Source organism: Perissodus microlepis, chromosome 17 (assembly GCF_051167445.1).
Source record: "Perissodus microlepis isolate ML-2025 ecotype Zambia chromosome 17, ASM5116744v1, whole genome shotgun sequence".
In the NCBI taxonomy this organism is placed as follows: domain Eukaryota; kingdom Metazoa; phylum Chordata; class Actinopteri; order Cichliformes; family Cichlidae; genus Perissodus; species Perissodus microlepis.
This window is the reverse complement of record NC_140477.1, coordinates 21,432,712-21,459,870: the sequence shown is the minus strand read 5'-3', so window position 1 is coordinate 21,459,870 and position 27,159 is coordinate 21,432,712. Positions and strand designations below refer to the sequence as shown.

The 27,159-nt window shown below is 39.9% G+C and overlaps 2 protein-coding genes and 1 long non-coding RNA gene across 5 annotated transcripts; all 3 read left to right on the top strand.

Annotated features, from left to right (window-relative positions):
• Positions 1 to 113: 113 nt before the first annotated feature.
• LOC146369568 (tetraspanin-8-like) lies at positions 114 to 13,510 on the top strand. Of its 2 annotated transcripts, none has more exons than XM_084909205.1 (10): positions 114 to 466; positions 1,527 to 1,660; positions 2,917 to 2,988; positions 3,078 to 3,194; positions 3,755 to 3,829; positions 4,868 to 4,963; positions 10,486 to 10,596; positions 10,677 to 10,712; positions 10,810 to 10,893; positions 12,500 to 13,510. In XM_084909205.1, the coding sequence occupies exons 2-10, from the start codon at positions 1,601 to 1,603 to the stop codon at positions 12,638 to 12,640; spliced, it is 792 nt and encodes a 263-aa protein (XP_084765331.1). In that variant the 5' UTR covers positions 114 to 466; positions 1,527 to 1,600; the 3' UTR covers positions 12,641 to 13,510. The 2 variants fall into 2 exon arrangements, with proteins under 2 accessions (XP_084765331.1, XP_084765330.1); XM_084909204.1 differs by having other exon boundaries at positions 114 to 507.
• On the top strand, positions 6,722 to 7,538 carry LOC146369569 (uncharacterized). Its single transcript, XR_014797282.1, has 2 exons — positions 6,722 to 7,020; positions 7,101 to 7,538. It is a non-coding gene; the product is annotated as an uncharacterized LOC146369569 (long non-coding RNA).
• Positions 13,511 to 15,569: 2,059 nt separating the features above from the next.
• Positions 15,570 to 26,442, top strand: LOC146369567 (protein NLRC3-like). 2 transcript variants are annotated; one of them, XM_084909167.1, is made up of 8 exons: positions 15,570 to 16,051; positions 17,423 to 17,542; positions 17,672 to 17,835; positions 17,950 to 19,771; positions 20,447 to 20,620; positions 21,568 to 21,741; positions 22,781 to 22,959; positions 23,765 to 26,442. In XM_084909167.1, the coding sequence occupies exons 1-7, from the start codon at positions 15,924 to 15,926 to the stop codon at positions 22,956 to 22,958; spliced, it is 2,760 nt and encodes a 919-aa protein (XP_084765293.1). In that variant the 5' UTR covers positions 15,570 to 15,923; the 3' UTR covers position 22,959; positions 23,765 to 26,442. The 2 variants fall into 2 exon arrangements, with proteins under 2 accessions (XP_084765293.1, XP_084765292.1); XM_084909166.1 differs by having other exon boundaries at positions 17,672 to 19,771.
• Positions 26,443 to 27,159: the final 717 nt, after the last annotated feature.

Below are 27,159 nucleotides of genomic sequence, written 5' to 3'. Positions count from 1 at the left end.
ATAAAAATAAAGTATCCGCATCAATAAAGTGCTAATACTTGCCTATTTTCCAAATATGAAAATGGAGTAGCGTTAAATCGCTTGCGTGTGTAGAAACAACGGGTAGGCAGTGTTGCCAACTTAGCGACTTTGTCGCTATATTTAGCGGGTTTTCAGACCCCCTTAGCGACTTTTTTTCTAAAAAGCGACTAGCGACAAATCTGGCGACTTTTTCTGGTGTTATTGGAGACTTATTTATGACGACTTTTTGAGGTGAAAGAGCGTGTTGCTCTTACTCTCAACAAGCAGCGGTGCTGCCATGGGCACCTCACCCGTGCTAAAGCGCTCACGGGCGGAGGATAGTCCTCCCCCAGCAGCAGGAGATGTTCACACCTACGCGTCCAAACTGCAAATGAACCGCGCATGAGCGAAGCCGCTGCTCCCGCACTGACTGTAATGCAACACTGCGGGTAGGATGGTTTGTGAGGTAGGATGCAGAACTGCGGACATTAGCCGCTAGCTAACTGGGTAAGGCTGTCATGGGTCTGTAGCTCTGTCAACAGTTCTAGGGAACATATTTAGTTTTAAATTACAGGGCTTTCCTGCCTTTCTGGAGTGTGTGTGTGTGTGTGTGTGTGTGTGTGTTGTCCAGACATGCCCTGTAAGGACATGAGGGGGGAAACAGTGACAAAAGGAGCTGTGTGAGGCAGCGGGTCCCTCACCAGCTGGATTCAAAAGAGCACAGGCAATAATACACACATGCAATGGTTGTTGCATTGCAGAGGTATTCAAGTATAAGAACAATAACAAACACAAATGCAATCTTTTCGTTCTAACATTTTCTATCGTCTAATGAGCTTAGAAAGCATCTGGACTTCGTTAGTTTTCTTGAAGACGTTTCGACTCTCATCCGAGAAGCTTCTTCAGTTCCAAGAGCAAATGGTGGAGAGTCCCAGATTTGGAGCCCTATGCTAGTGTCCCCCATTTTCTATCATTACTTTATTAAGGATTAGGTGCAAGAGTTGTTAAGTGTGGATAATTAAATAATAGATTAATGCAATAGCAAATTGTGCCTTGCTCTCAGGTGAACAGCAAGTGGAGAGTGATAGAGGAGATGGAAGAAGGAAGAGAGGCAAAATGTGATTCCCAGGCAGAGCCTAGTTTATTTCTCACAGTTCTTTTTAACCTGTTGCCTTATGGTTCCAAGCGCTGTCACCAATCTTTGCATTTTAGTATTATCTCATGAGCTACCATCTCTCCTATGTGGACTTTTTAATGTCTACAGTCCCAGATCAACACAGCTCTGCTGGCTCTGTGGCCCAATATAACTTGCTATCATTTATGAGGGATATATTTGATCTTCGATTCTTATCAAATCTTTACAGCAGTTTAAATCCGATCCGTCTTGGCAAACACCGGAAAGCCCCGGACTCCTCCTCTTAAGTATCATCTGGTTGCTCCGTGGTTTACTGGAACTCCCGCCCGCTGTCGTCTGGGGTCGTTTAAAAGCAGCTCAACCCGCCCATCTCCTCTCACTTTCTCCGCAGCAGTCGGCGCTCCTGTGGACTCCACAAACAGAACTGTTTTCTTCAAAAGTGTTCTTCCCTTTCAAGCTGCAAATATGGCTCAGATCAACACCTGCCTTAAACGCACCTTCATCATCTTCAACATCTTCTTCGCGGTGAGTTGAGCTTCATTTTCAAACAGCAGCTAAAACGTGTTTGGTCCCAGCAGTAATTTAAAGTGCGCAGTGCCGGGTTGTTGTGCCAAAAACTGATTTCCAATGTTTCCGTGTGTTTTTTATGTGTAATATCGTTACGTGTGTTCCTAAATAGACTTCGGTGAACAGGTATTGCAAAGGGGTTAAATACACAATTTTAAAAAATTACCTGTTTCTCAATTATCTTTGTAGCTGTGTTAATTATAATCAATCAGCTTCCTTTTGTCCACTTAAAATATGTTTACAGAACTATTTTTGCATTTGTTGCAATTTCAGCTGTCCTCTTGGCCAGAATACTCTTAAAAGAGACATTTTTAAAGCAAACAAGATTTTTTTTTAATTGCATAAATAAAGGATACATAAAAGTCACTGCCAAAAAGTGATTGCGGCTTCTACCTTGTTACAGGAATGTTGTTTGTTGGTCAAGATGACTTGATATAATTCATGAGGGATATATTTGACATATGTTTCACATATTGTAGATCAACAAGTTATTTATAGCAGTTTAAATACAACCAATCAGTTTTTGGCAAATGCCAGAAATCACTTTTTGGCAGACAATCACTTTTTGGCACAACACCGTCACATCTCACAACATAGAAGACATAAGCTTCGAAGGCGTCACTGTTTCGCTTGGGGTTGGTGGTTGGTGGACTTTGTTTTACTGGTTTCAGTTCTGTTTAGTTCTCGACCAGTCACCTTTAGCTTACAGCTCTTTAGTCTTTATTTGTTTGGAAGTAGGCCAGCTGATCGTTAGCTAGGCTGTGGTTACCTGTATTTCAAAATAGCTGCTCATTATTCGAGCAATTCTAAGCTATGACCTAGTTTCCCGTTTTTCTGGGCGGTTTTTAAGCTTTGTGAATTCTTTGGTTTTTATCTTTTTGTTCATGTCGCTGTATTATAACACATCTGTGGAGTGCACTGGATGACTTTATCCAAATAGAATGTACATACCTGTTCATAACTGCACAAAGAACGAACCCAAGCCTGAGGCTCAACCTGAGCCTCAGTGATTCATAAATAAATCAAAATAATGAATCGGTGTCTTTTTATTCATCAAATAATCAATTCTTTAATGCTGTACTTAGACTTTTGAAAAACTAAACTGCTGAACTGCTGTTATAACTGCTGTTTTATTGTTTAAAGTTTTGGTTCACAGCTGTTTCGGTTGTCGTGGTCCATAAAGTTCTAACCAATCAGTTTTATTTTGTATTTAGATTGTTGGCGGCGTCATCATCAGCCTTGCTCTGCTGGCTCAGTTCTCCACCAGCATTCAAGAAGGAGGAAATGTGAGAACAAAGCTGTTGAAACACAGGTTTAACTCATGGGTGTGACTCTGAAGCCGTATCTGACTTTTATTTACTGCTTTTGGCCGTAGCTGGAGGGTCGGGTCAGTGGCCTGTTCAGCCTCTATATCATGGGCGCCATCATCATGGTGCTGGCTATCCTGGGAGCCTATGGAGCCCACAAAGAGAGCAGAGTTGCCCTGATTGTGGTGAGTACAAAGATTACCTGATCTTCTGGGATACTCTAACTTCAAAATAAAAACTCCAAATGTCATCTTACTGCTGGAGCCTTAGGTGGGCATCGGAAGTACTGTAACTTTTGCTACTTCAGCCCTTAATTTTTAAGCCCCAAAGACTGCTGTTTGTACCCAATATGACCCCAAGGAGTAACTAACACACACACAGATCACTGTTTCAGAAAGTGTCCCCCTGTGAGTATAGACTTGCTGTGCAGAGCACACTGGAGCTGAAAGCATGTTCTGGAGGCACTGCTGTTAAATTGCAAAACCGCTTTTAGGTAAAATGAGAACAGTTGAAAAGCTTTACAGCCACAAAGCTTGAAGTAGATCACATGCACAGTTGTGAAAGAATAAAAATTACTTCCTTTTTACATGTTACCAAATTAACCATCTTCAAAATATTCTATGATTTAACGTGGAGAGTCAAATGATCTTTTTTCTTCTTCCTCACAGTGAAACTGGTCAGGGTTGAGAAATGTCAGTAATCCCCAAATACATCAGATTAAGTGTTTTCATGTTCTTCCCCACAGTTCCTGGTGTGTATGGTCCTTGGATGTCTGGTGATGTTCAAATATGCAGTCCCGGTTGCCATCATGCGTCCACAGGTAAAGGCCCATCTGTCACTGCTTTGGAGTCTAATGATAGGAAATGTAAATACAGGCACTCCTTTATTTATGCTGCGAACATGATGAAGCTAAATTCACCAGTAAACACAATTAAAAGCCATCAAATTTCCAGTAATTCGTTTATTGGCAGTTGTTGTGTTGCGTAGTTTCAGAAAGTAGAGCATTTTCAGAGTGCTTTCCATGCAAAAATTCCCCATATGTTGTGCCAAATAGATAAAAATTTGATGCAAAGGGGTTGATAGAACTGAACACTAAGCTTTCCCCCAGCCCTAAAGAGATTCACCAGTGTCTGGTACACGTAAAGAGGTTTACATGAGCTGACAGCAGCAGAGAAGTTTAATCAGGTATTCGGTTTTAATTTTTATTGTACATGGTTTTATTGTACCTGGTATATGTAGGTAAGGTGGAAGGTTGTTAAAATAAACATATATTTAATGACAGTGTTTAACTTCAGTAAAATACTGTAGATGATAACCTAACTAACAACTTCATCAGTTGAAAGTGTAAGAGTTCACTGTGGATAAAGACATAGTGGAATTTCAGCTTCCTCTGAAAAAGTTGAAATAACCACATTTTCACAGACTGCAACCGCATGAGTGTCTGGTTGCCACATCAGCTCTACAGAGTGTGTGTAGCTTTGTTTTTCAAGGAAAAGTACTTGCAAACTACAGCGTTACAACAGCAGTGACAAATAACATAGTTTAATAATCCAAATGTCGACATAGTTTTTAGTGAAATTACTATAAATGAGGCCTAAAAGTGACGTAAAGCTGAGTTTCATCAGTTTAATCCTCTCAAGCTTTGGAGGGTTTTCATCTTATTCAAGGTCTAAACTGTAATATTAAAATATTTCAGTACTTCAATTCTTTTTGCAAAAATATCTCTGCTGGAAACCCTTTTAGTCACTTTATGTATCAAAATAATCACCAAGATAAATAATCACTGGCTAAAAAAAATGGTAGAACAACGTTATTTTCAAAAAGTGATATCTAATATGGATGACGATTTTGTTTGCAGATTGAAGGTATAATGGAGCACAAGTTTCGGATGTTTCTGCCTTTGGATGAAAACTCAGAGGATATGAAGAACATGGCTGACAACATCCAGAAAACTGTGAGATATTCAGCTCTGCCTTGTGTTTTATACTTCATGTACTTTGTGGATTTCTCTTTTGTTCAATTTAATGTTTTATTCTTACATCCAAACCAGCTGAGTGCCATTAAAGGTAAAAACTGTGTGCTGGGTTGGGATTTCCATGAAACTAAAACTTAATGGTACCCTTCAGTGCCAAAATTGTGAAAATGTTAGTAGGGTTGTTGAGAAGGGAAGACAATCATAATCGTGAATACTAAATGGTACTAAAATTAAAAAAAATAACAGCAGCACAACCAACTTGGTGAAGCTGACAACCCGGTGTTTCTGAGGAATTTTGTCAGGTCAGCATTTTTAAGCTGAAGTATTAAACATTAGCATTAGCTTTAACTACTTTAGCTATTAGCAGTTAGCCGCATTAGCTACCTATTAGGTTATCGTTAAGGTAGTGTGTAGAAGTGATGGCAAATAATAAAAGGTTATCGTTTGACTGTGGGGCATTGTCATGGACTGCCAATCCTGTTCTCCATCTCATCTGTGCCAGTCAACAATAACCCTCCTGTTTCTTCTGGGTTTTTTTTAGTTTCACTCCTGTGGTCTGTTCAGTTTTGATAGATAAATAGTGTTAATTTAATAGCAAAGCATAATTATAAAGTTTGTTTCCCATATTGAAGCAAAAGGAAGTAAAGTAAGTACCAGCAACCAGAAACTGTGACAGCCTAACATACCAGCTCTGTTTGATGAGTCAAAGAGTCAGAAGTGTTTGAACATTTATTTAAAACATAAAATAAGAACTGTGTCTTTTCATTCTGTCATTTTGTCCTCATGTTGTGTATTTTCTTGAGTATCAGTATCGAGCCTGAAATTCTTTTTACGTGACAGTGTTACTCATGAAGACACCGTGCAGCCACGCACTAACTGCCAAGTATGAAAAGTCATGGTTGGTTGCTTTGACAAAAGAGCTTCCTCTTGCTCGCTACATTCAGATTGCAGCCGTTGACTTTCCAGCTCACAAACATTTGTTGTCAGACCTGGGCCCTATTTCAGGAAGCCGGTTTAGTGCAAACTCTGAGTAAGTATACCCTGAGTGAACGAAAACTCTGGGTCTTCGGTTTCACAAAGCGAGTTCAGATGAAGCCTGAGTGAGTCACCATGACGACACACTCCGTGAAGCTAACCTGCCCCCTAGCAGGTTTACTGCAACTAACCCTGACTGTCCCCGCCTCTTTGTCGGAAACCTGACTGTAGGAAGTGTCAGACATGGCGTGCCCCTTCCTTGAAGAGCCAGTAGATGTTGAAGCCCAAATTCTCCGCAGAGCTCTCCGCCGGGAGAGAGTGATTAGAGCGCGTTTGGACATTTTATCATTTCCTGATGATTTTCTGTGTGAACGTTACCGTTTCTCAGCACAATCTATAATTCATTTGAATAACATCCTCAGGCCTAATATTGCTCATGTGACACATCGCGGACATTCTCTCAGTTCTGTACATATTATTTGTATTGCACTTCGTTTTTTGCAAACGGGAGCTTTCTGTATAATATTGGTGACGCTGAGCACGTTTCCAAGGCTACCGTCTGTCGGGCAGTCAGGAATGTTACAGTTGCACTGAAACGTCTCCTGTACTCGTTTGTGGTGTTCCCCGGTCATAGACCCACAAGATTTATCAAAGAGGGATTCCACAAAATTGCAGGTATTAGGATGAACAAAACTTAATTCATGATGTGGTGATACTTGAACTACTACTTAAATTTTACATTTATTTTCAGGGTTCCCAGGCGTGATTGGCTGTATAGATGGCACTCACATTCCAATCATTGCTCCTTCAGTAAATGAAGGAGACTATGTGAACAGGAAGTCTTTCCACAGCATTAATGTACAGGTACATAGTTCCCTGTAGCATTTCAAACTAACAAATTATTTCATTATAGTAATGGATGCTAATTTGTGTTCTCTGCACTGTGAAGATCATATGTGATGCTGCCAACATTATCACAAATGTGGAAGCCAAGTGGCCAGGCTCTGTTCATGACTCACGAATTTTTCGTGAATGTACACTGAGCACAAAATTTGGACATGGTGAGTTGAAAATACTTTAAAATATATAAAGACCAATTGCTACAGGGACATTTGAACTGAAGTGTATCCTTCTGTCTTAGGAGAGTTCACTGGCTACTTGCTTGGTGATAGGGGGTATCCATGTTTACCCTATTTGCTTACCCCTAACCCTGACCCTGAACCGGGCCCACAGCAGCGATATAATCTGGCTCATTGCAGGACAAGAGCCAGAGTTGAAATGACTATCGGAATGCTTAAGGCCCGGTTCCAGTGCCTTCAAAGACTCAGGGTCACCCCAGAAAGGGCATGTGACATTATTGTGGCATGTGTGATTCTTCACAACATTGCCACAATTAGAGGAGAACACTGTCCTTCTGAACCAAACATCAGCAGTGATCCAAACCATGAACATCCTGACCCTCCCACGGACATACAAGATGGAAGAGCAGTCAGTCGACACCATATGTCACAATCATTTCCTTTGACCCATCACCTCAACATGTTGAAAGAAGAATAAACAGATTTTTTGTTCAACTGGCTTTATTGGTCGCCTGTATTTCCTGTACACAAAGTATTAATAAGTATATTATTATGTTGTTCAAACACTGAAATAATTCGTCCATCTCTGACCACTTCACCCACCCTTAACTGATGTTCCAGCAGTAAAATCTCAATCTTGGTCTTTTGGATCTGCTGCTTGAAGTGTTCCATTTCCAAGTCGCATTTTTTTATTTTCTTGATCAAATAGGTCTTGTACAGCTGCTTTACAGGGAGCTATTGAAACACAGAAAATAGCATTGACATTCATAGTACATGCCTACTTAGGTTGGTTGTAAATCAGTGCTGAACATCTTACTGAGGAAAGGTTTGTTGGAGAAGTGGCTGGACCCTCTTCCTCTTCATTTCCATCATCACTCTGTTAGAGACATAGAAAGTCCATGGTTTTATTATAGTACCACATTTTATTCAATTGTTATATTTTCCATTGTAAGATGTAAACCTCATAAAGTGTCTCTGTTGCTTCCTCCTCTGTAACAGCTGTCAATTTTTCTTCATTATTTTCCTGTAGTAAAGAAATTAACAACATTGCTGTTCTACTGTAAACTCATATAATCTGTGGAGTATTAAGAGTACTCACAACTGCATGTTGGTCTGGCTCAACAGGAGGCTGCACCAGATGCAGTACACCATCACCATCAACTGATAGAATATGAGGTTTATACAGGTCACTTATAACTTACAAGGGACCAGATGGCAATTAACAAACATATACCAATCACCTTACACTTCATTGTCATTATGCTCTCAAAGACAACCAAGACTGAGGGAAGGCTCACTCTGTGAGTGGTGGTGGTGGAGGACCCCCACCTGTTTTTCGGGCCTCCGCTTTTTTTCTGTTGGCTATAACGGGTCACATTTGAGCATACAGAGTAAGCAAATATGTACTTGTAATGTGCTCAGATAATTTCAATAAGTGCTTACAGGAAGAAAATTAATGTAGCCTCTAACTGTAATTGATTTACATAGGACAAACAGACCAAGCACTATGGCTCATAATACAATTACACCTTACCTGTTTGGACTATATTTTTATATTTCATTTTTACTTGCTGCCAGGAACGTTTGGGGCCTGTTGGGTTGCACCTGCGCTCACATCACATCACAAAATAAAATGTATAAAATAAAAAATAAAATATAATAAAATAACGTGTTAAATGGGTGGAAATCCCTAGATCAATGTTTAAATTAACACTCACGCATTGACTCTGTCGGCTATGTTTTGCCATGCATGCTCCCTTTCTTTTGCAGCTGAGGCTGTGTTACTTTTTTTCCGCAAAATTTGCATGTTATCAGCATATGCTGCCATCAGAATTTCGGCCTCAAGCGCTGTAAAATACATTGACCGCGCCTTCTTTCCCTCCGTCTCCATGGTGACTCGCTTAATCTGTGCTCCACTAATCAGGGCTTTATGTATCCTCGTGCGCGCGCTTAACTTGGGGTTAAAGCAACTCCGCGTTGATTGAACTAATTGTTATCAGCCTTTCTGAAACCGAATATTCCGAGTTGGACAGTTCGGGGTTACTCAACCCTGAGTATCGTTTTTCACTCTGAGTTTTCTAAACCGGCTTCCTGAAATAGGGCCCTGTTTTTCCATTCCCGTAATTCCACACAGGGCATCCAGTTGAGTTCAGGCTGCTTATTGGCTGTCAGATGCATTCTCAAAGAGAAGTGCAAATCAAGATATGCAAAGTGAGGAGCCAGGAAATGCTTTTACCAAGACAGTAAACTGTGTTCCTTTATTTTACTGTCCTGTTTAAAAAAAAAAAAAAAAAAAAAAAAAAAGCAACACATGAAATGGTGTAACTGAATCTTTAAACTTTTTACACTAGAAGGACTATGATTGTCACGTCTGCAGTGGTAGATGAGTGGAGGTTGAAAGTAGGACCCCAGATGCAGGCAGCTTCTGATGTGAGCGAGCTTTATTGATATGGTAGGTAAAACAAACAGGAATGTAACGGGCATGAAACAAAACCTAAGAATAACCTAAACTGGTAAAAACTAACAGAAACAAACCAGAAACAGCGATGCAGGGAAATACACAGAATGACGGATGGCGATTACACAGACAAACCAGCAACTAACAGAGGCAGACACAAGGATAACAAGAGAATGAGACACAGAAGGAGGACACAGCTGGGAGTAATCGGACATGACGAGACAGAGGAAACAAAACTAAACACGCTGACATGAGACACGGACCTTCACAACAAAACAGGAAATACATAGACTGAACTTAGAGGTATAATATAACACAGAACCAAAACGTAGGAATAAACAAAGATACATCATGAAGTCAAAGATTAACCATACAAAACAGAAAACACTGGGTCACAGACCCAGGACCGTGACAATGATATGTGTATCTGACTTCCCTTTAGAATCAAAACCATAGCTCTACTTTGAATCTCGGTAAAAAGCAGAAGTTTCAACTTCCTCTCTTGCGACACAATGTAAATCAGAGGTGCCAAACATATTTTTGCATTGAGGTCAACATACAGCAAGCTTTGGTCTGAAGAAACTATCCTTTCTGTCAGTCTAAAGAAGTTTAATGACACATTTCATCTCTGTCTCATTGTAAGATACAGATGTACGGTTTCATGAACACATCTCGACTGGTTATAGATTTATATATTTTCTGTTTTAACTGAGATTTCTGTAGATGCTGAAAAATATGAACGACCACGGAGGAGACAATTAAAAGTCCAGAATTTCTGCCCCCTTCACTTTTTCCAGAGCTGTCCAACAGACCAGATTACATAGACTAGATTATATGGGTTGTATAGGTTACAGTTAATCATAACAGCAGGAGAAGGAAATGTCCTGGACAGTGTCTTTTAACACTCTCTCACACTTTTTAAAGAATCATTCTCCATCTCATCTGTGCCAGTCAACTATAACCCTCCTGTTTCTTCTGGTTTATTTTAGTTTCACTGCTGTGGTCTGTTCAGCTACAAAGACTGGAACAACATTCCTGAATCCTGTAAATGCAACCCGGAGGAGGAGGAAGAGGGCAAGTGTCAGACTGTTGGCTACAGAGTGAGTATCAACACACACAGCTTCACTTCTATTAAATGTATCTCGGTTAGTCATATCTTTTAATTTTTCTATCTTTCCAGTCTTTAATGGAGAGATCAACATCCATCTACACCCAAGTGAGTGACTCGGCTTTATTTTGAAAAATGTTTCTTGATTTCATCAGCTGATTTACAGAAACTATAACCCTAACTTTATTTTTTTTCCTGTGTTTAGACCTGCTTCCCCATAATAATGCACTACTTCCTGCTGGGTTTTGACATCGTACTCGGAGTCTTCTTCACTCTGGCTATTCTGGCAGTGAGTATTGTTAGCTATTTAAAGACAAGGTTTCCACAGAGTAAATGTCCTGTTTCAGTTACTAATGGCAGCACTCAAAAAAAAATCTGATTCAATATCATTTTTTAAGAAAGTAGTTTAATATAGCAGTAAAGTATTCAGAGTAGTGGATGGGGATTTTTTTAGATTTTAAATATGGTGAAATTGCAGGATGTGGTTTGTCTAAAGTGCTTTGATCTTTAGGTAAGACTTATGATGCATTATATAGATGCAAGTCATTTACCATGTGATCTGTAATGATCCTTTAAAACTGAAAAAAAAAACAAATGGCCAGTCTTTTAGCTTCTGTCTTGATGGGGAGTGTCAAGTTTACATCAGTCACTGTTATTTTTGATTTACAAAATAATAACCAAAACTGTTTCTCTTTAAAAATGATCATGAAGTCCTAAAATCATGTTTCAAATACTTGAAAATGCCACATGCTCCAGAAGATCAGCATTTGATCTGTGACAATAAAAAGAAACATTTCTGTGATGAAATTTCAGTCAAAACTATTTTTTAGTTTAAGTGAGTTCAGTAAAATGTTCTCAGTTCGGTTTCATTCTAACCAAATATACCTGGAATTCCTGTTCCTGAGGTGGCCGCTCATAGTAAACATGGAAAAGTTTCAAATAATGAGGTCATTGCGTGTATAACACATCTAGTTGTTCAGTTTTTGGTAGCACTTTATAACACAACCTGCAAATACGGCTCAAGTACTCTGTACTTGCATGCAATTTGCAGGCAACAAGTCAGGTTTTGCAGGAAACAATGAGGCAAGTACACAGTAAGTACTCTGTACTTTCTGGAATGCGAGTCATATTATGGAGTCACCTGAAAGACACGCGAAACAATAAAACACTGTAGGACCCATGACTAAGCCACAAGTAGCCTATAATCCTGTGTACCAATCTAGGTCTTTGCAGGAAACAATAAAATAATAACATAAAATATTGTATCATTATCTCAGACAGAGAAGCCAAACCAAGTTGTTCATCAAAGCTTCTGTTTGAAGAACGAGTGGGTGGGGAGCCAATCAAATAAAAGCAACGAGAAACCAGAAGGAAATGTTTGTGTTAGTTGGAGAATGAACTTTCACCAAGTCCCAGAAAAAGATAAATATGATTATTTTGATATAAAAATAGAATTGTTTAATTGTGTGTGTGTGTGTGCGCGTGTGTGTTTGATTGATTGATTGATTGATAATACTTTATTCATCCCGAGGGAAATTGGGTTAAGGCTGCCAGCCGTGCCAGCGCCATAAATCTAAATCTGATATTTCTCATTAACAGTGGAGCCAGAATCTATTTTAGCTGAAAATCTTGACTCTGAGTTCAGTTCTCATTTCTCTTTAAATTCGAGACCTTTTCCTTTCTACAGTCTCGAAGTTCTTGCTCGTACAGAATGATCTGATTTTTTTGTATTATTGTTGGGCCTTTAGCTGACAACATGAAACACCCTGAGGAGACTGTTGTTGTGATTTGGTGCTATATAAAGAAAACTGAGTTGAATTTCCTTGTTATCAATTTAAGATTTTTAAGCCTGCAGAGCAGCTGATTTTTAACTCTCCTTTCTGTGTCCCCTGCAGCTGCTCGGCACAATTCTGTCCTCGGCCATGATCCACCAGATGCGTTACCCCAACAGACCCACCATCCTGCTCACAGTTCCCACTGTCCTCTCCACATCGCCACCAAAATACGAGGAGCTGTACAACCCTCCACCATATTAGACACAGAAAGATGCACTGTTCCTTTATTGCTGGCTTTGCGTGGAAGTTCCAGGAGTCCTGTTAGTTTTGTTTTTCTTGAATTTTAACGTGAGTTTGAGGTTTGTGTCCAAAGTGCCTTACAGCTCTGTAAGGAGTTCTGACTTGTTCCTTTAAGATCAGTGAAAACACGATTTTTAAGGAGCCTGAAAAATGCCACAGCTTTTCTGATACATAAACATTGTTCTTATGCTACTGTTTATTTATCTTAGTTGTTCTTGCTTTGAAGTTAAGAAATGTTTTCAGTTTTCCAAGATTTGACTTGTGGCTTTCATTTAGAATCAACTTTTATCAGAAATCATTATTTTTGTCACATGTTAAGAGTGCAGAAGTTCATCACATACAAAAGATAAGGGATGTGAAAGTGAAGCTCAAATCTCTCCAAAAGAGAACTGGTGCAACCAGGACTACTAAAAATTAAAAGTTTAATTATTTGAATTCAAAGTTTACATTTTGAGTTTTGAATGTGTTTTCTATATATATTTCCAACACTTTTATCTTATTTTTATTTTTAAAAGTCCCGCTAAACTTTTAGAACTTTTCTAAAATGTTTTAAGGAAAAAAAGCTCCTCCCATTTTTAAGAAAAGAAATGAGGGTTATGCAGTCAGTGGCATTCAAGCATGGATTCAAAAGAAAACTCACACATGCCAACAACTCATTTTGGCCTGAAGTCGCCTTGAAAAAAGCTGCAGCAATCATTTTGGTTTTTGTCGTAAAGCAACTTTTTTTTAAAACAATGTGGACTCATTTATCTTACTCCACTCAGTGTTTTTGTAGACACACACACACACACACACACACACACACACACACACACACACACAAAAATAAAACAGCATTTTAAATATTTAGAAAGAGAATTTTTTATTCTACATTTTCTTGTGGGTCTCTTGTTTTTGTCATGTTTGATTTTTCTGATGTAAACATCGACGACTTACAAAAATAAAAGGTGATAAAAGAGCAGCACAGGCACCCCTGGTTTTCACAGACACTCAGCTCTTTCCACACCACTACTGCATTTAATTATTAATAATAAATAATAATTAATCATCACTGGCTCTTTCTCCCAAAGTGTGTTTTTGTCCTGTCTCTGCTTGGCTTAAAGCCCAACCGGTTGTTCAGATGGTTGCCCCTACCTGAGCCTGCTTCTGCCCGAGGTTTCTTCCTGTTAAAAGCTTAAAGGTTTTTACTTCCCACTGTCATCGAGTGTTTGTTCATAGGAGGTCATCTGATTGTTGGGGCTTTCTCTGTATTATTGTAGGGTCTCCAGCTTAGAATATAAAGTGCCTTGAGATGACAGTTTTTGTGATTAATTGTCTGTCATTCAGTGACAGAAACATGCAAATATCGAGACAGAAGACGAGCTACAAACAGAAGTAGAGTTCACAGTCATTTCTATTTCTTTCTGGCTGCTTAAGCTCATGTGTAGATAGATTTCCATGTAAGTATCCAGAGGCCTGTTATGATGTCTGAGCCATGACTTCATCAAATTGATACATTTTTTAGGTCTAACATTTTGATGATTAACAGTCACTCTTTAAACAGCCTGAGGAACAAAAAGGAAATAAGAAGCTTTAAATGTGTATCCTTTCTCAACCACTCTCATTGAATATCTTTGTACTGCAGGCAGTTGGCCACCAGAGAGCACTGTTTAACAAGTGCCCAGCTGACTCTTACGAGAAGAGGGAAGTGTGCATGTCAAACTGCTCAGGGGATAAAACTGATGAATCCATTCAGAGCTCCAAGCCCTGGCCTGAAATTTCCTGCTCTTTCAGAGAGAAAGGGGCACTCCCTGAGCGGGGGATCTTGATAGGTCAAGCTGTCTCCTTGAGCCTTATTTAGACCTATCTCAGTCATCAAGATAGGACAGTTCATGCAGTCGAGCCAGAACAAGAAAATGACAAAAATGTTCAGACAATACAAGATCTGAATGATCTAGCCACCATACAGAGAGAATGTATACTGTCTCACATGCTCCTTCAGCTGCTTCAGCCTTACTGTAAAAACGCTGAAGGGGAATAAATTTCCAGCTTGTCAGGCCAGAAGATTTCAAACTCTCCTGGAAACCTTCAACCCTCAGCTGCTGTGGCCACAGATGCAGAAAAGGGAAGAGGAACCACAACTTCCCGAAGCCACTGGAAGACCTCAAAGGCTTTTAGTTCAGTCCAGAGTCAGAACCATTTCAGCCTTGGAGGACAGATCACCATGACAGGAGAACAATCACTGATCAAGTTGTTAAAGTCTAACCCAGACAGCTCAGATTCCATAAGTGACAGGCTGTTTAGGACTGTAAACTTATAACAACATTTGTAAAAAGTATCATTCTCCCCATCAGGAAGTCTCTGAACTGTACATGTTAGGAAATTGTTGAATGTAATCCCCAAACAGGTACATTTTTAGTCACATTAGATTCACAGAGAGCAGGTAATTTAGTGTAGCGCTAAAAACTGCAACAGTTTTCACTTTACTGACCTTATTCCATGTTAACCACCAGAATAGCTGACATTTTACCTATAGTGTATGTCATTTCTACTCCTATTTTTTTTTCAATTATTGCTTTTTTCTTTTTTTACAAAAGATTCAGTGTCAGTGAGGGATCAAAGAAAATCTCCAAATGATAAGTGAGAAAACCATTTAGGTGGTGTATCACAGGATCTCCAAGTAACTCTACAGGTTCTGAGTTTCCATAAAACCAAGAAAAATATTCATCCATTTTCTGTGTGGCAGACTTGCTGTAACTGTGTGGCTTTGTTCGGTGATAAACAGTTCTCGTGTACAGTAATGCATGCATGTGATTTCCTGAAAATTGAGATGGCAGGAAGTGGTTTTCTGCTCAATAGTGAAAGTATTTAGAGTTCAAACTTCATTTTACAGAAATGGAGCTCAAGGAGGGAAATAAGGTAATTGTTATTGTGCATTTATATGGTGTAAGAATAATCATAAACAATTGTTTTTGAATGAAAAGATGTGCCTCAATTCTGAACATCTTTGTACCTGTAGCACATTTGGTACACGCGCTTGTGACATAACATACACAGGAGCATGGTGGAGGAAAATAAACGTGGAGTCTGCTGTTTCTCCGTGGACTGCAAGAGAAAATAAGGATCTGCTCATTTTTGAGAATTGTCAGCTTGGTTTATTACACTCTAGACTCCAGTCTGCAGTGTGTATGTGTGTGTTACTTCCTGTTCTAGGTGTGAAGTTTTTGTCTTTCAGTGTTGCTGGGTTCTCTCAGATGCACTGAAAATGAGGGATCTGCATCAAGAGGATTACAGAGCAGAGTCTCCAGGATCCAGCTGTCTATCTACAAAGAGTGACTGGTCCAAAGCTCAGCCTCCAGTGTTCAACACTGAACCTAGACCCTCAGACACTAAGTAAGAGATACTTTCTGTCTGTAGATCAAACTGAAGATAATTCATTTCATAGGAAGACAAAACTAAATGCTGTTTAATTGTGTCAGATTAACCCACTTTCTGATTTTAACCTTTTTCTATTGAACAAACAAAGTCATTCAAACCTACTGACGCTCTTTACTATATCCAACTGCTTTCTAATGTGTTTACCCACCAAAGACCATGAAGTCATCTCCCTGAAAAGAACTGGTCACAATATAATGGCAAAAGCTGAACTGTAGATAAACAGATGCTGATGTTGCTGACTAGAAGTACACACTGCTCACTGCTCAATAAAAGGAACACTTGGAAAACACATTAGATCTCAATTGGGAAAGAATGATGCTGGATATCTATACTGTTATGGACTGGGTAATATGTTAGGAATGAAACATTGTTTGATGGAAATGGAAATGATCATCATACAGAGGGCTGAATTCAAAGACACCCCGAAATTTAAAGTGAAAAGTTTTGTGGCAGGCTTGTTTATTTCACCAAAATTTCATTGCTGCAACTAAAACTGGTACTAAGTAGTTTATGTGGCTCCCATGTGCTTCATGCAGGCCAAATACCAACGTAAGGGCATGCTCCTAATGAGATGATGGATGTTGTCATTGAGAATCTGGTCCCAGATTTAGACTGGGGCATCACTAAGCTCCTGGACAGTCTGAGGTGCAACCTGGTGATCCAAGATGGACCAAAACATAATGTCCAGGAGATATTTTATTAGATTCAAGTCAGGCAACCGTGGGGGTCAGCCAGTTCCTCCAGGAATAGCTGCATACCCTGGGCACATGAGGTTGGACATTGTTGTAGACCAGGAGGAACCCAGCAGCCACTGCACCAGCATCATTCATGGTGCTGGGCAAGAAGCACAGATCCCACTAGAGGATGTCAGGCCGTCAGGTCACCCTCATAAAGTCTGTTTCTAATTTTTTGGTTAGAGACAATTGTTTGGTAAGGACATTCTACGGCTCTGTTTAACTTACTCCTAGATTAATTGCCTGTCTGCTGGACCTTCATACACTTGAGACTGTGCTGGGAGACTAAGCAACCCTTATGGCAATGGGATGTAATAATGTGCCATTTTGGAAAAGTTGGACTACCTGCAGCCCATGTTTGAGTCAATAGTCTGTGCTTTTGAATGTGATGCTATCAGGAAGTTACAAGTGAGCACTTCTTAAATCCTATCTTAATCACAGTGGCCTGACTGCTCAGCCTAGTTTCATGGCAAAACCCAAAACTGTCTCAAAAGCTGCCATGAAAAAAAACCCCAACAAAAAACATTTTATGTCCATGAATGACAAGGGTTTTGGGGGGGTTGGTTTTTTTATGCTTTGTTTGTGTTTCCAGAGATCAACACCACATACACATCACATCATCTGCAGAATCTAGCTGTGTGTCTGCGAAGAGTGATTGGTCCAAAGAGCATAATCCAAACTTCAGTGATGAACCCGCAACCTTAGACAAAAAGTAAGAGACTGTTTCTGCTGAACTGAGTAATTATATTTATAGAATTATATTTATATTTTAATTATATTTATATTTCTGACTTTACTGTGTATTTTTCTGGTCAGAATATTTTTTCCTTTATGTCCACAGAGAGAAGAGTTATGTTAGTGTGGAGGAGCAGCTGTCCTACTGTGCTTTGTGTCAGGACATCCTGAAGGATCCAGTCTCTACCAATTGTAGACACTGGTTCTGCAGACAAGGGAGAGACTCCTTGTGTCCACAGTTTGGATGCAGGTCCAGACTGCAGACCGCCAGTAAGAGAGGTTGTGCTCAAAGTACGACTGAACATCTAAAGCCTGGACTTCTTATTGTGATGGGTATTAAAGAGTTTTCTATCTATTTAGCATCATTGTTTTTCATTCTTTTAGCAGATGTTGGTCTGCAGGAGGTTTTAGATGAACATAAGATCAGTCTAAGGAGGAGATGTGAACATGTGACTGAAGGAAGTGATGAAACAGGAAGTGGGACTCTGCTCAACAGGATCTACACTGAACTTTACATCACAGAGGGACAGAGTGAAGAAGTTCATACCCAACATGAGGTGAGGCAGCTGGAGACAGCTTCCAAGAACATCAATGACACTCCAATCAGGTGCCAGGACATCTTTAAAGCTTTGGCTGACCAACAGAGACCCATTAGAGTTGTTCTAACAAATGGCATTGCCGGCATTGGAAAAACTTTCTCAGTACAGAAGTTCACTCTGGACTGGGCAGAAGGTTTGGAGAACCAAGACATCAGTGTGGTGATTCTGCTTTCATTCAGGGAGCTGAACCTGATCAGAGATGAGCAGTACAGTCTTCTAGAGCTGCTCCATGTTTTCCATCCAGCATTACAGAAGGTCACAGCAGAGAAGCTCGCTGTCTGTAAACTTTTGTTCATCTTTGACGGCCTGGATGAAACCAGACTTTCATTGGATTTCACCAACAGGAAGCTTGTGTCTAATGTCACACAGAAGTCATCAGTCAGCGAGCTGCTGACAAACCTCATCGAGGGGAATCTGCTTCCCTTGGCTCTCGTCTGGATAACTTCCCGACCTGCAGCATCCAGTCAGATCCCTACTATATGTGTTGACAGGGTAACAGAAGTACGAGGTTTCACTGACGCCCAGAAGGAGGAGTACTTCACGAGCAGATTCAATGATGAAGAGGTGTCCAGCAGAATCATCTCCCACATGAAGACATCCAGGAGCCTCCACATCATGTGTAGAATCCCAGTCTTCTGCTGGATCACTGCTACAGTTCTGGAGCACATGTTGACTACAGAGGAGAGAGGAGAGCTGCCCAAGACCCTGACTGACATGTACTCACACTTCCTGCTCGTTCAGACAAAGAGAAAGAAGCACAAATACCATGAGGGACATGAGACGAGTCCACAGGAGCTGATGCAGGCTGACAGGGATGTTCTCCTGAAGCTGGGGAGGCTGGCCTTTGAACATCTGGAGAAAGGAAACATCCTATTTTACCAAGAAGACCTGGAGCAGTGTGGTCTGAATGTCACAGAGGCCTCAGTGTACTCAGGCATTTGTACAGAGATCTTCAAAAGAGAGTGTGCGATCTTCAAGAAACCAGTTTACTGCTTTGTTCATCTGAGCATTCAGGAGTTTCTGGCTGCTGTCTACATGTTCCACTGTTACAGCAACAGGAAGGAAGAGGTGCTGGAGAAGTTTCTGAGAAATGATTTTCCAGATTTATTTACTGATGATTTTGATGATGGTATGGCCATCTATTTTCAAGAGGACTTTCTTTCCACTGTCATGCAGAAATCTCTCCAAAGTAAGAATGGCCAACTGGATCTATTTGTCCGCTTTCTTCATGGCCTGTCACTAGACTACAACCAGAGACTCTTAGGAGGTCTGCTCAATAAGATGGAGTACAGTCCAGAAATCATCCAGAGAGTCATCAATAATCTGAAGAAGATGAAGAGTGATAAAATCTCTCCTGATAGAAGTATCAACATCTTTCATTGTTTGATGGAGATGAATGACTTCTCAGTACATCAGGAGATCCAAGAGTTCCTGAAGTCAGAAAACAGATCAGAGAAGGAACTATCTGACATCCATTGCTCAGCTCTGGCCTACATGCTCCAGATGTCAGAGGAGGTTCTGGATGACCTGGACCTGAATAAGTATAATACATCAAATGAGGGACAACGAAGACTTATTCCAGCTATAAGAAACTGCAGAAAGGCACGGTAAGACCAGATATAGTTATCATCAAAAAATAATTCGTGCTCAAATCTATGTTGTAAAGTACCGATTACATGAGAGAAAGACTCATCCTGCAGAAATTGACAAGATCTTTTGACAGTACTTTTCTAGCTTATCATGGTCATTCTGTCTGATTTCCTGTCTGCTAGAATAGCCACATTGCCACTGTCAGTCTTACATTGTCTGACCTACTTGCATCTTTGAGTAGTTCATGGTGGCCTATCTCATACCCAGGCACTTGCAAAAGAGTTCATTATGGAAAATTCCCAGCATGAGATGATAGAAGAATAACAAAGTGATGGTTCAGGGCCACCTCATCCAGCCCTTGCAATACAAAAAGTACATTTTAAAGGCTAGTCTGAAAAGTAGAGAGGATCTCTGTCTTTCAAATTCAAATTATAGTTAGCTACCACAAGCGGAATAAGTAACTGATTTTAAGTAATGGTTCAGTTACAGCAATTTTAAATTGTGCTAATATTGAATCTGATGATGTTCAGTTAGTTTAATTTTAGTTTAATTTCTATACTGTTTGGACAACAGACTCTAAATGTTCCACTTATGTAGATGAAGCTGGAAACTTTTCAAGTGTTTCTCATCAAATGGAGGAAAACTCATTTGTCCACTTTATAACATGTGTGGTGATATATTTTCCATCACAGGCTTTCTAGCTGTGAACTCTCAGAAAGTCACTGTGAAATTGTCGCATCAGCTCTGAAGTCCAGTCCCTCCCATCTAACAGGGCTGGACCTGAGTGGAGCCAAACTCCCTGATTCAGCTTTGAAGCAGCTGTTTACTGGTCTAGAGAGTGCAAACTGTAGGCTGGAGACTCTAAGGTCAGTTCATCAAGACTGTTTTTTATTTTGAACATATTGTAATAATTTGAATGTCAATATTCAATTTAATTTCAATTCTGTTTTATTTACATAGTGCCAGATCACAACAATAGTGAACTCAAGCTGCTTTACATTAAAATATGAAGACCCATAGAGTCATCACAATATGTTTTTCATTCCCACTGAATGAAAAACTTGAAAACATGTTCCTATGATTTTTAGGCCCACATACAATAACCACAGTTTTGTCTTAATTTAGAAGCAGTAAATTGGAGGTGATCCAGGTCCTTATAGCTTTACATTTCTTCAGTTTAATTAATTGGTGTGTTTGTCTGTTTTTGTTGACAGATAGACAGATAAAGTTGAGTATCACCCCAACATAGCAATGCAAATGTATTCTATGCCTTCTAATAATACTGCCTAAGGGAAGCATGCATAATGCAAATACATTTGGTCCCATCACAGAACCATGAGGAGCTCCATAATTAATGCCACTTATATGAGCCTTGAGGTTTGGGGGTCCAGGACTTGAATTTTGGTGGATGTAGGTGCATAGGTGCATAATTGAATTGAGTTTTGCAATTCCAGGACACACACACACATACACACACAAAAAATGACAAGAGACAGCTGAAGACCACTTGTTCCTTCCTTGTTCATGTGTGTTTTTTTTTTCTTGGTGTTTACACAGCGTTTTGCTTCTGAGCTGCAGTGGAGGCATAGTAACTGTGTTGATATGAACAGGTTATTGAATGCTATACTGACATTTAGATGATGTGTGTAGAAGTCTGACATGATGATAATTATACACAATGATAGAACTAACAACACAGACCAAGTCACTACTCATTTTAGAGATAGGTTTGTTCATCAGCACGTACTAATGTTGAGATGCACATTTAACACTTAAACACATCTGATTGGATTATAAATAATTCTTTATTCAGTTTATGGGATTGCAGTTTGTCAGACGTCAGCTGTGCTGCTCTGGTGTCTGCTCTCAAGTCCAACCCCTCCCATCTGAAATATTTGGACTTGAGTCTCAACAAGCTGCAAGATTCAGGAGTGAAACACTTATGTGATTTTCTTCAGAGTCCACACTGCAGATTGGAGACTCTGAGGTCAGTTTACTTACCTCTCTCTCACTCACCCTTTCGCTCCCAATATATAATCTGAAAAATTTTTCTTTTCACAATGTATTCTAATATATTTTGAGGATGTCAGGTGAAATGCTAACATTTATTTTATTTACTTCAGTGTAACATCACAGTAGTGTCTGATAATTTAACACTGATTGATCAGCACACACACACACACACACACACACACACACACACACACACACACACGCTGACCTGTAAAAGCTGAGTTGACCATTATTATTTTTTAATTTTTTTTGCTAGCTTTATGGTGTTTGTTCCCTTACGTGTCTTTTCTGTCTTAGTCTTGTCTCTGTGTTTTGTCCTTAGTATCTCATTTGTAAAGTCGGTCTGGTCTGGTCCATGCTTGTTTACCTTTCTGTTCTTGTGTCAAGTTTGTAGGGTTGTGTCTGTGTCTCCATGTTAGTTATTTCCTGTTTTATTTTGACAGTTTTTTTGTCCCTTTTTTTAAAATTCAGTTTTACTTCCAGTGTCTTCTGATTGATCCCAATTGTCCTGCCACCTATTTCATCCTCCCTCATTATCTCGTGTCTCCCTCTGTTTATTGTCGTGTCCTCCTTCATGCTGTGTGCCTTGTGTGTTCGAATTTCCTCGGCTCTTGCCTTGCCCCAGTTTTGTATTTTGGTATTTTGTTCCTTTGAGTTCCAGCAATACAGCTGCCTATGTATTTGAACCGTGTCCCCTGTGTCCTATATACTGGGTCCAAAACTTGAAACACAGTACTTCATGACACCACAAACTGATAATCAGTTAATCAAGCGTATTTGATTAGAAGCATGTGACTTCTGCTCACCCTCTTCAATTTTACGTCAGCAGTGATAACATACTTAGAGTGTTTTCACATCTATGCACCATACATTTGGTAATTTAATAATTACAGAGTTTTGGGAGGATTCTTATACAATAGCCGCTTACAACTGGGCATACAGGTTATAGGTTGACTCAGGCGATCTGATTAGATTATAAATGATTGTATTTATATGTTTTACTTTTTATTCAGATTGTATCGTTGCGGTTTGTCAGTGATCAGCTGTGCTGCTCTGGTCTCTGCTCTCAAGTCCAACCCCTCTCATATGAAACATCTTGACCTGAGCTACAACAAGTTGCAGAATTTAGATGTGCAGCAGCTGTTTGAGCTTCTGAAGAGTCCACAGTGTAGACTGGATCTTAGGATGTGAGGTCAGTAGAAGGTTGGAGTGGTGCTCCAGTAATATCTTCCTAAACAGAGTTTTATGAAAGCAAAGACCCAGTGTTTCCTGCAAACCTGAAGCCTCCAATATATCCACTATCCTCTGCACATGTCAAAGCCATTGCTTGTTTTTTCAACACTATACAACTTGTCAGTTTCATCTCTGTCACAGTTCTGGAATCACTCTGACTAAAGCCTGCAAATCAGTGGCTCTTATTTCAGAGAACCAAAATTGCATTTAGTAACCATTTAATACTCATAGAGAGCACAAGTTCTGCCAAGTTCCAGGAAACATATTTATACATCTGTCTTGTCAGTGCTTTCAGTTCAGTAACAGCATCCATGTTTATTAGTCAGCTGATATTTCAGAATCAGATATGTTTATGAACTAGGGCTGTCAACGTTAACGCATCATCACGGTTAATGAGCTTAAAATTTTAATGCTTTTAACCTATCTGGAGTGCAGAATGGACAAACTTTGGAGAAACTGCCCGAAATGCATTGACAGAGACATTTCAGGGATTTTGAGTTATTCCAGATGGGTTAATTGTGTTAAATATTTTAATCGCGTTAATCGTGATGACGGATTAATCCGCATTAATGTTGACAGCCCTATTATGAACACATGAAGACTCTGTTTTAGTGGAACAACAGGAAATGGTCCACTCTTGCTCTGAACAGCAATCAGGTCCCTGCTTCATATTGGACATTCTGCATTACTGACAGACAGGAGATGATGATGACTGTCAATATCTGTAAACAATCAGTTAGAAAATATGTTGTTTTTTTCTGCAGAGTGAAATCATTTTGGTAAACAAGACAGCGTGTGTGCCAAGTGAGGATAAGCTGTGTCTTGATGATGTTGAAGTAGCATTGCTCTGACTGGGCCATGTTACTGGGAGGTTGAGTGGAGAACAGAGCTTCATCCAGAAGTGACTGACAGAGGAGTCATCACCTCACAGAAGCTGTTTCTTTCAGGTGAACATAGATAATCCATCACTAAAGTGTTTCAGGAGTCTCATGGTTTATTTCCACTGTGGACTTGAATGACATCTGCAGGTTTGATGCTAAAAATCTCTGCAAGTGTGAGCGTCCAGCTCACCAAGTTCAGTCCAACATGACTGAACTTCCTTTCAACATTCAGAGCTGAAAAGGAAGCTGGCTACACTACACAGCTCCTCCCCGACTCCTCTCCTGCTCTCTGTACTGGATGTGCTGTCTTACTGACTGACGGCTGATGAAGAGTCCCTATGGAAACACTTGATTCACATATCAATTCTGTTATAGTGGAAGGACTCATTCTTCAGTGTCTGACAGATGAATGGGACGATGTGCAGATGATTTTCAGTGCTGCAGAGTGAACTGCTCTGTGAACAACTCCACTGTCAGACATGATGTAGAGTCCAGCATCACCCCTGTGTGTCCCTCTGGATCATTAGTGTATTTGAACTGTTCTGTCCTTCTACACACAGAGAGTCCTCCACCCCTTCTGTTTCACACTCACGCACCTACTCAATCTGTATTTAATTTCATCTTTTTATTCACGGATATTCTGCAGCCAGAATTAAACTACAGATCATGTCTGCTTAGGACATTTACAGAACAGCATTTACAGCCATGTATACAGTGCAGAGGCAGCTTAGTTGGCTGTCAACCCTTGCAAAGTGTCTGCTTATCACTATGTTTCTTTATGTTGTAATGTCACCCTGTGGAATGATTGAGAACTGCAGTTAATGTTCACTTTATATCTCATGCGGGCACCCTCCGTGCGCAATGACCATTCTTTAATCAGGACAGGGTTATATTTGTGTCCCCCTATGACAGGAATAAGAGGCTTTTATTTAGGCTTTTACGGTATGGACATTGAGGCTGTGGACAGCTACAGGTACCTTGGTGTTCATCTGAACAACAAACTGGACTGGACTCATAATTCAGACGCCCTCTACAGGTAAGGGCAGAGCAGGCTGTACCTGCTGTGGAGACTCAGGTCTTTTGGAGTGAAGAGCCCACTCCCGAAGACCTTCTATGACTCTGTGGAGGCCTCAGCCATCTTTTATGGTGTGGTCTGCTGGGGTGGCAACATCTCTGCTGGGATAGGAAGAGACTGAACTGGCTGATCCGCAGGTCCAGCTCTGTTCTAGGATGCGCTCTGGACCCAGTGGAGGTGGTGAGTGACAGGAGAATGGTGGCTAAGCTGTCATCCCTGTTGGACAACATCTCCCACCCCATGCAGGAGACTCTGACAGTACTGAGGAGCTCCTTCAGTGGCAGGCTGCGGCACCCACGATGTGGGACAGAGAGATTTCGCAGGTCTTTCCTCCCCACTGCTGTCAGACTCCACAACAAAGACCTTTGCAGCTGATCAAACACACACAAACCCACACATGTGCAATAAGACTAAGTGCAATACTCTTTTTTGACAAAGTTGTATTTTTACTCAGTTGTATATAGCATTTGTATTGTATATTTTATTTTATTTTATTCTATTGTATATAGTATTTTATTGTATTCTATTCTGTACAGTTGTGTACAGTATATTATTCTTATTGTATTCCAGTGCTCTAATTTTTGCTATATAACTTTGTACTGTCCACTTTCTGCTGTGACAAAACAAATTGCCCACGTGTGGGACTAATAAAGGTTAGTCCCACACGTCCCGCACATTATCGCACATTACCCGCACGTTATCTTTTTAATGTCCATTAATACATTTATATGATTAAAAAAAGTCTATTAGAAAACAAAGGGATTGGCTATAATTAAGCCATGGATAACAAGGGGAATAGATAATACATGGAAAAAGAAACTTGTACTATATAGGACAACACCTAAGAAGGAGAAACTTGAAATAATGTGTACCAGAATAAATTAGAATCAATGATTAGACTAAATTAAAGGAGTCATCATCACAAACAAATGAAAGAGTATACAAGCAACACTTTGTGAATATGGAATATATTAATGTTAGTGTCTGTAATATCACCTGTGAGGATGTATAGGGATTAAAATGTGGTGCATTTAGGTAAGTATGGTTGTGATGGTGAGCACTGTCTGATGAGAGAGGTCTATGCCCGTATGCACGCCCACTGCACATATTACAGTTGCTGTACTGCAGTAACTTTAAAAAGGATGGATAAAACAGACTGATGGAGAAAAAAGAAAGAAGAAACTTTTCAGCACTTGCGGTAAACGTTCAGTGACTAGAAGATAAAACACGGGGTTCATGTGAATTTAAAAATGTTAAAATGGATGAAGTGAAGATCGCAATTTATTGACAAAATTGTTTAAAGCAGGAATGTTAACTTGTGTTTCCCTTTTCAAAGGAAAGCAACAGTAGATAACAACATTTATAAAATGAAAAGAAGATAAATCAGAATCTTGAGTTCTTAGAGCAATAATAATAATCATACATATGCACAGACCCTCACCTGTACTCACTTGTTCAGTTGCAAAAGGGAAGGGTCATTAACATGAAATTGTTAATAATGCTAGTAAAAATAATTACTATTTTATAGGACAGTTATTTTACAGTTTTTGTGTTGTATGAGACACAAACAGCGTTGTGTCCTATAGGCAGTACTAAAGCTTCATTGTTTAAAGAGATGTTCTTGATGTAAGGGTCCAAGTTCTCTCCACCTGCTACGGCGGCTGAGATCCAGGACTCTTCTAAGGACGTTTCACGACACTGTGGTGGCATCTCCTATTTTTTCTGCTGTGGTCTGCTGGAGTGGTGGAATGGCAGAGAGGGACAGGGGGAAACTTAATAAACTGGTCAAGAGGGCTAAGTCTGTCCTGGACTGTCCGCTGAAGTCCATTGAGCAGGTTGGGGAGGAGAGCATGTTATCTAAGCTAACATCCATCATGGACAACACCACCCACCCCCTGCATGAGCACTGAGCAGCTCATTCAGCAATAGACTTTTACACCCACAGTTTAGGAAAGAGCGCTACCGCAGGTCATTCTTACAAGTAGCTGTTAGACTGTATAACACAGTTTAACATGGTTATTTTACTGATCACCAGTTTAACTGACATATCATATGTTTTTAATTGCTGCTACTCATTTGCATCTTGTTTGCACACTGTATATTTCACCAGTATTCATACATCCCCTCACACACTTGTGTACATATCACTGTACATTTTTATTCATGCATACGAATTTCGGTTGCTTATGTATATAAGACTACT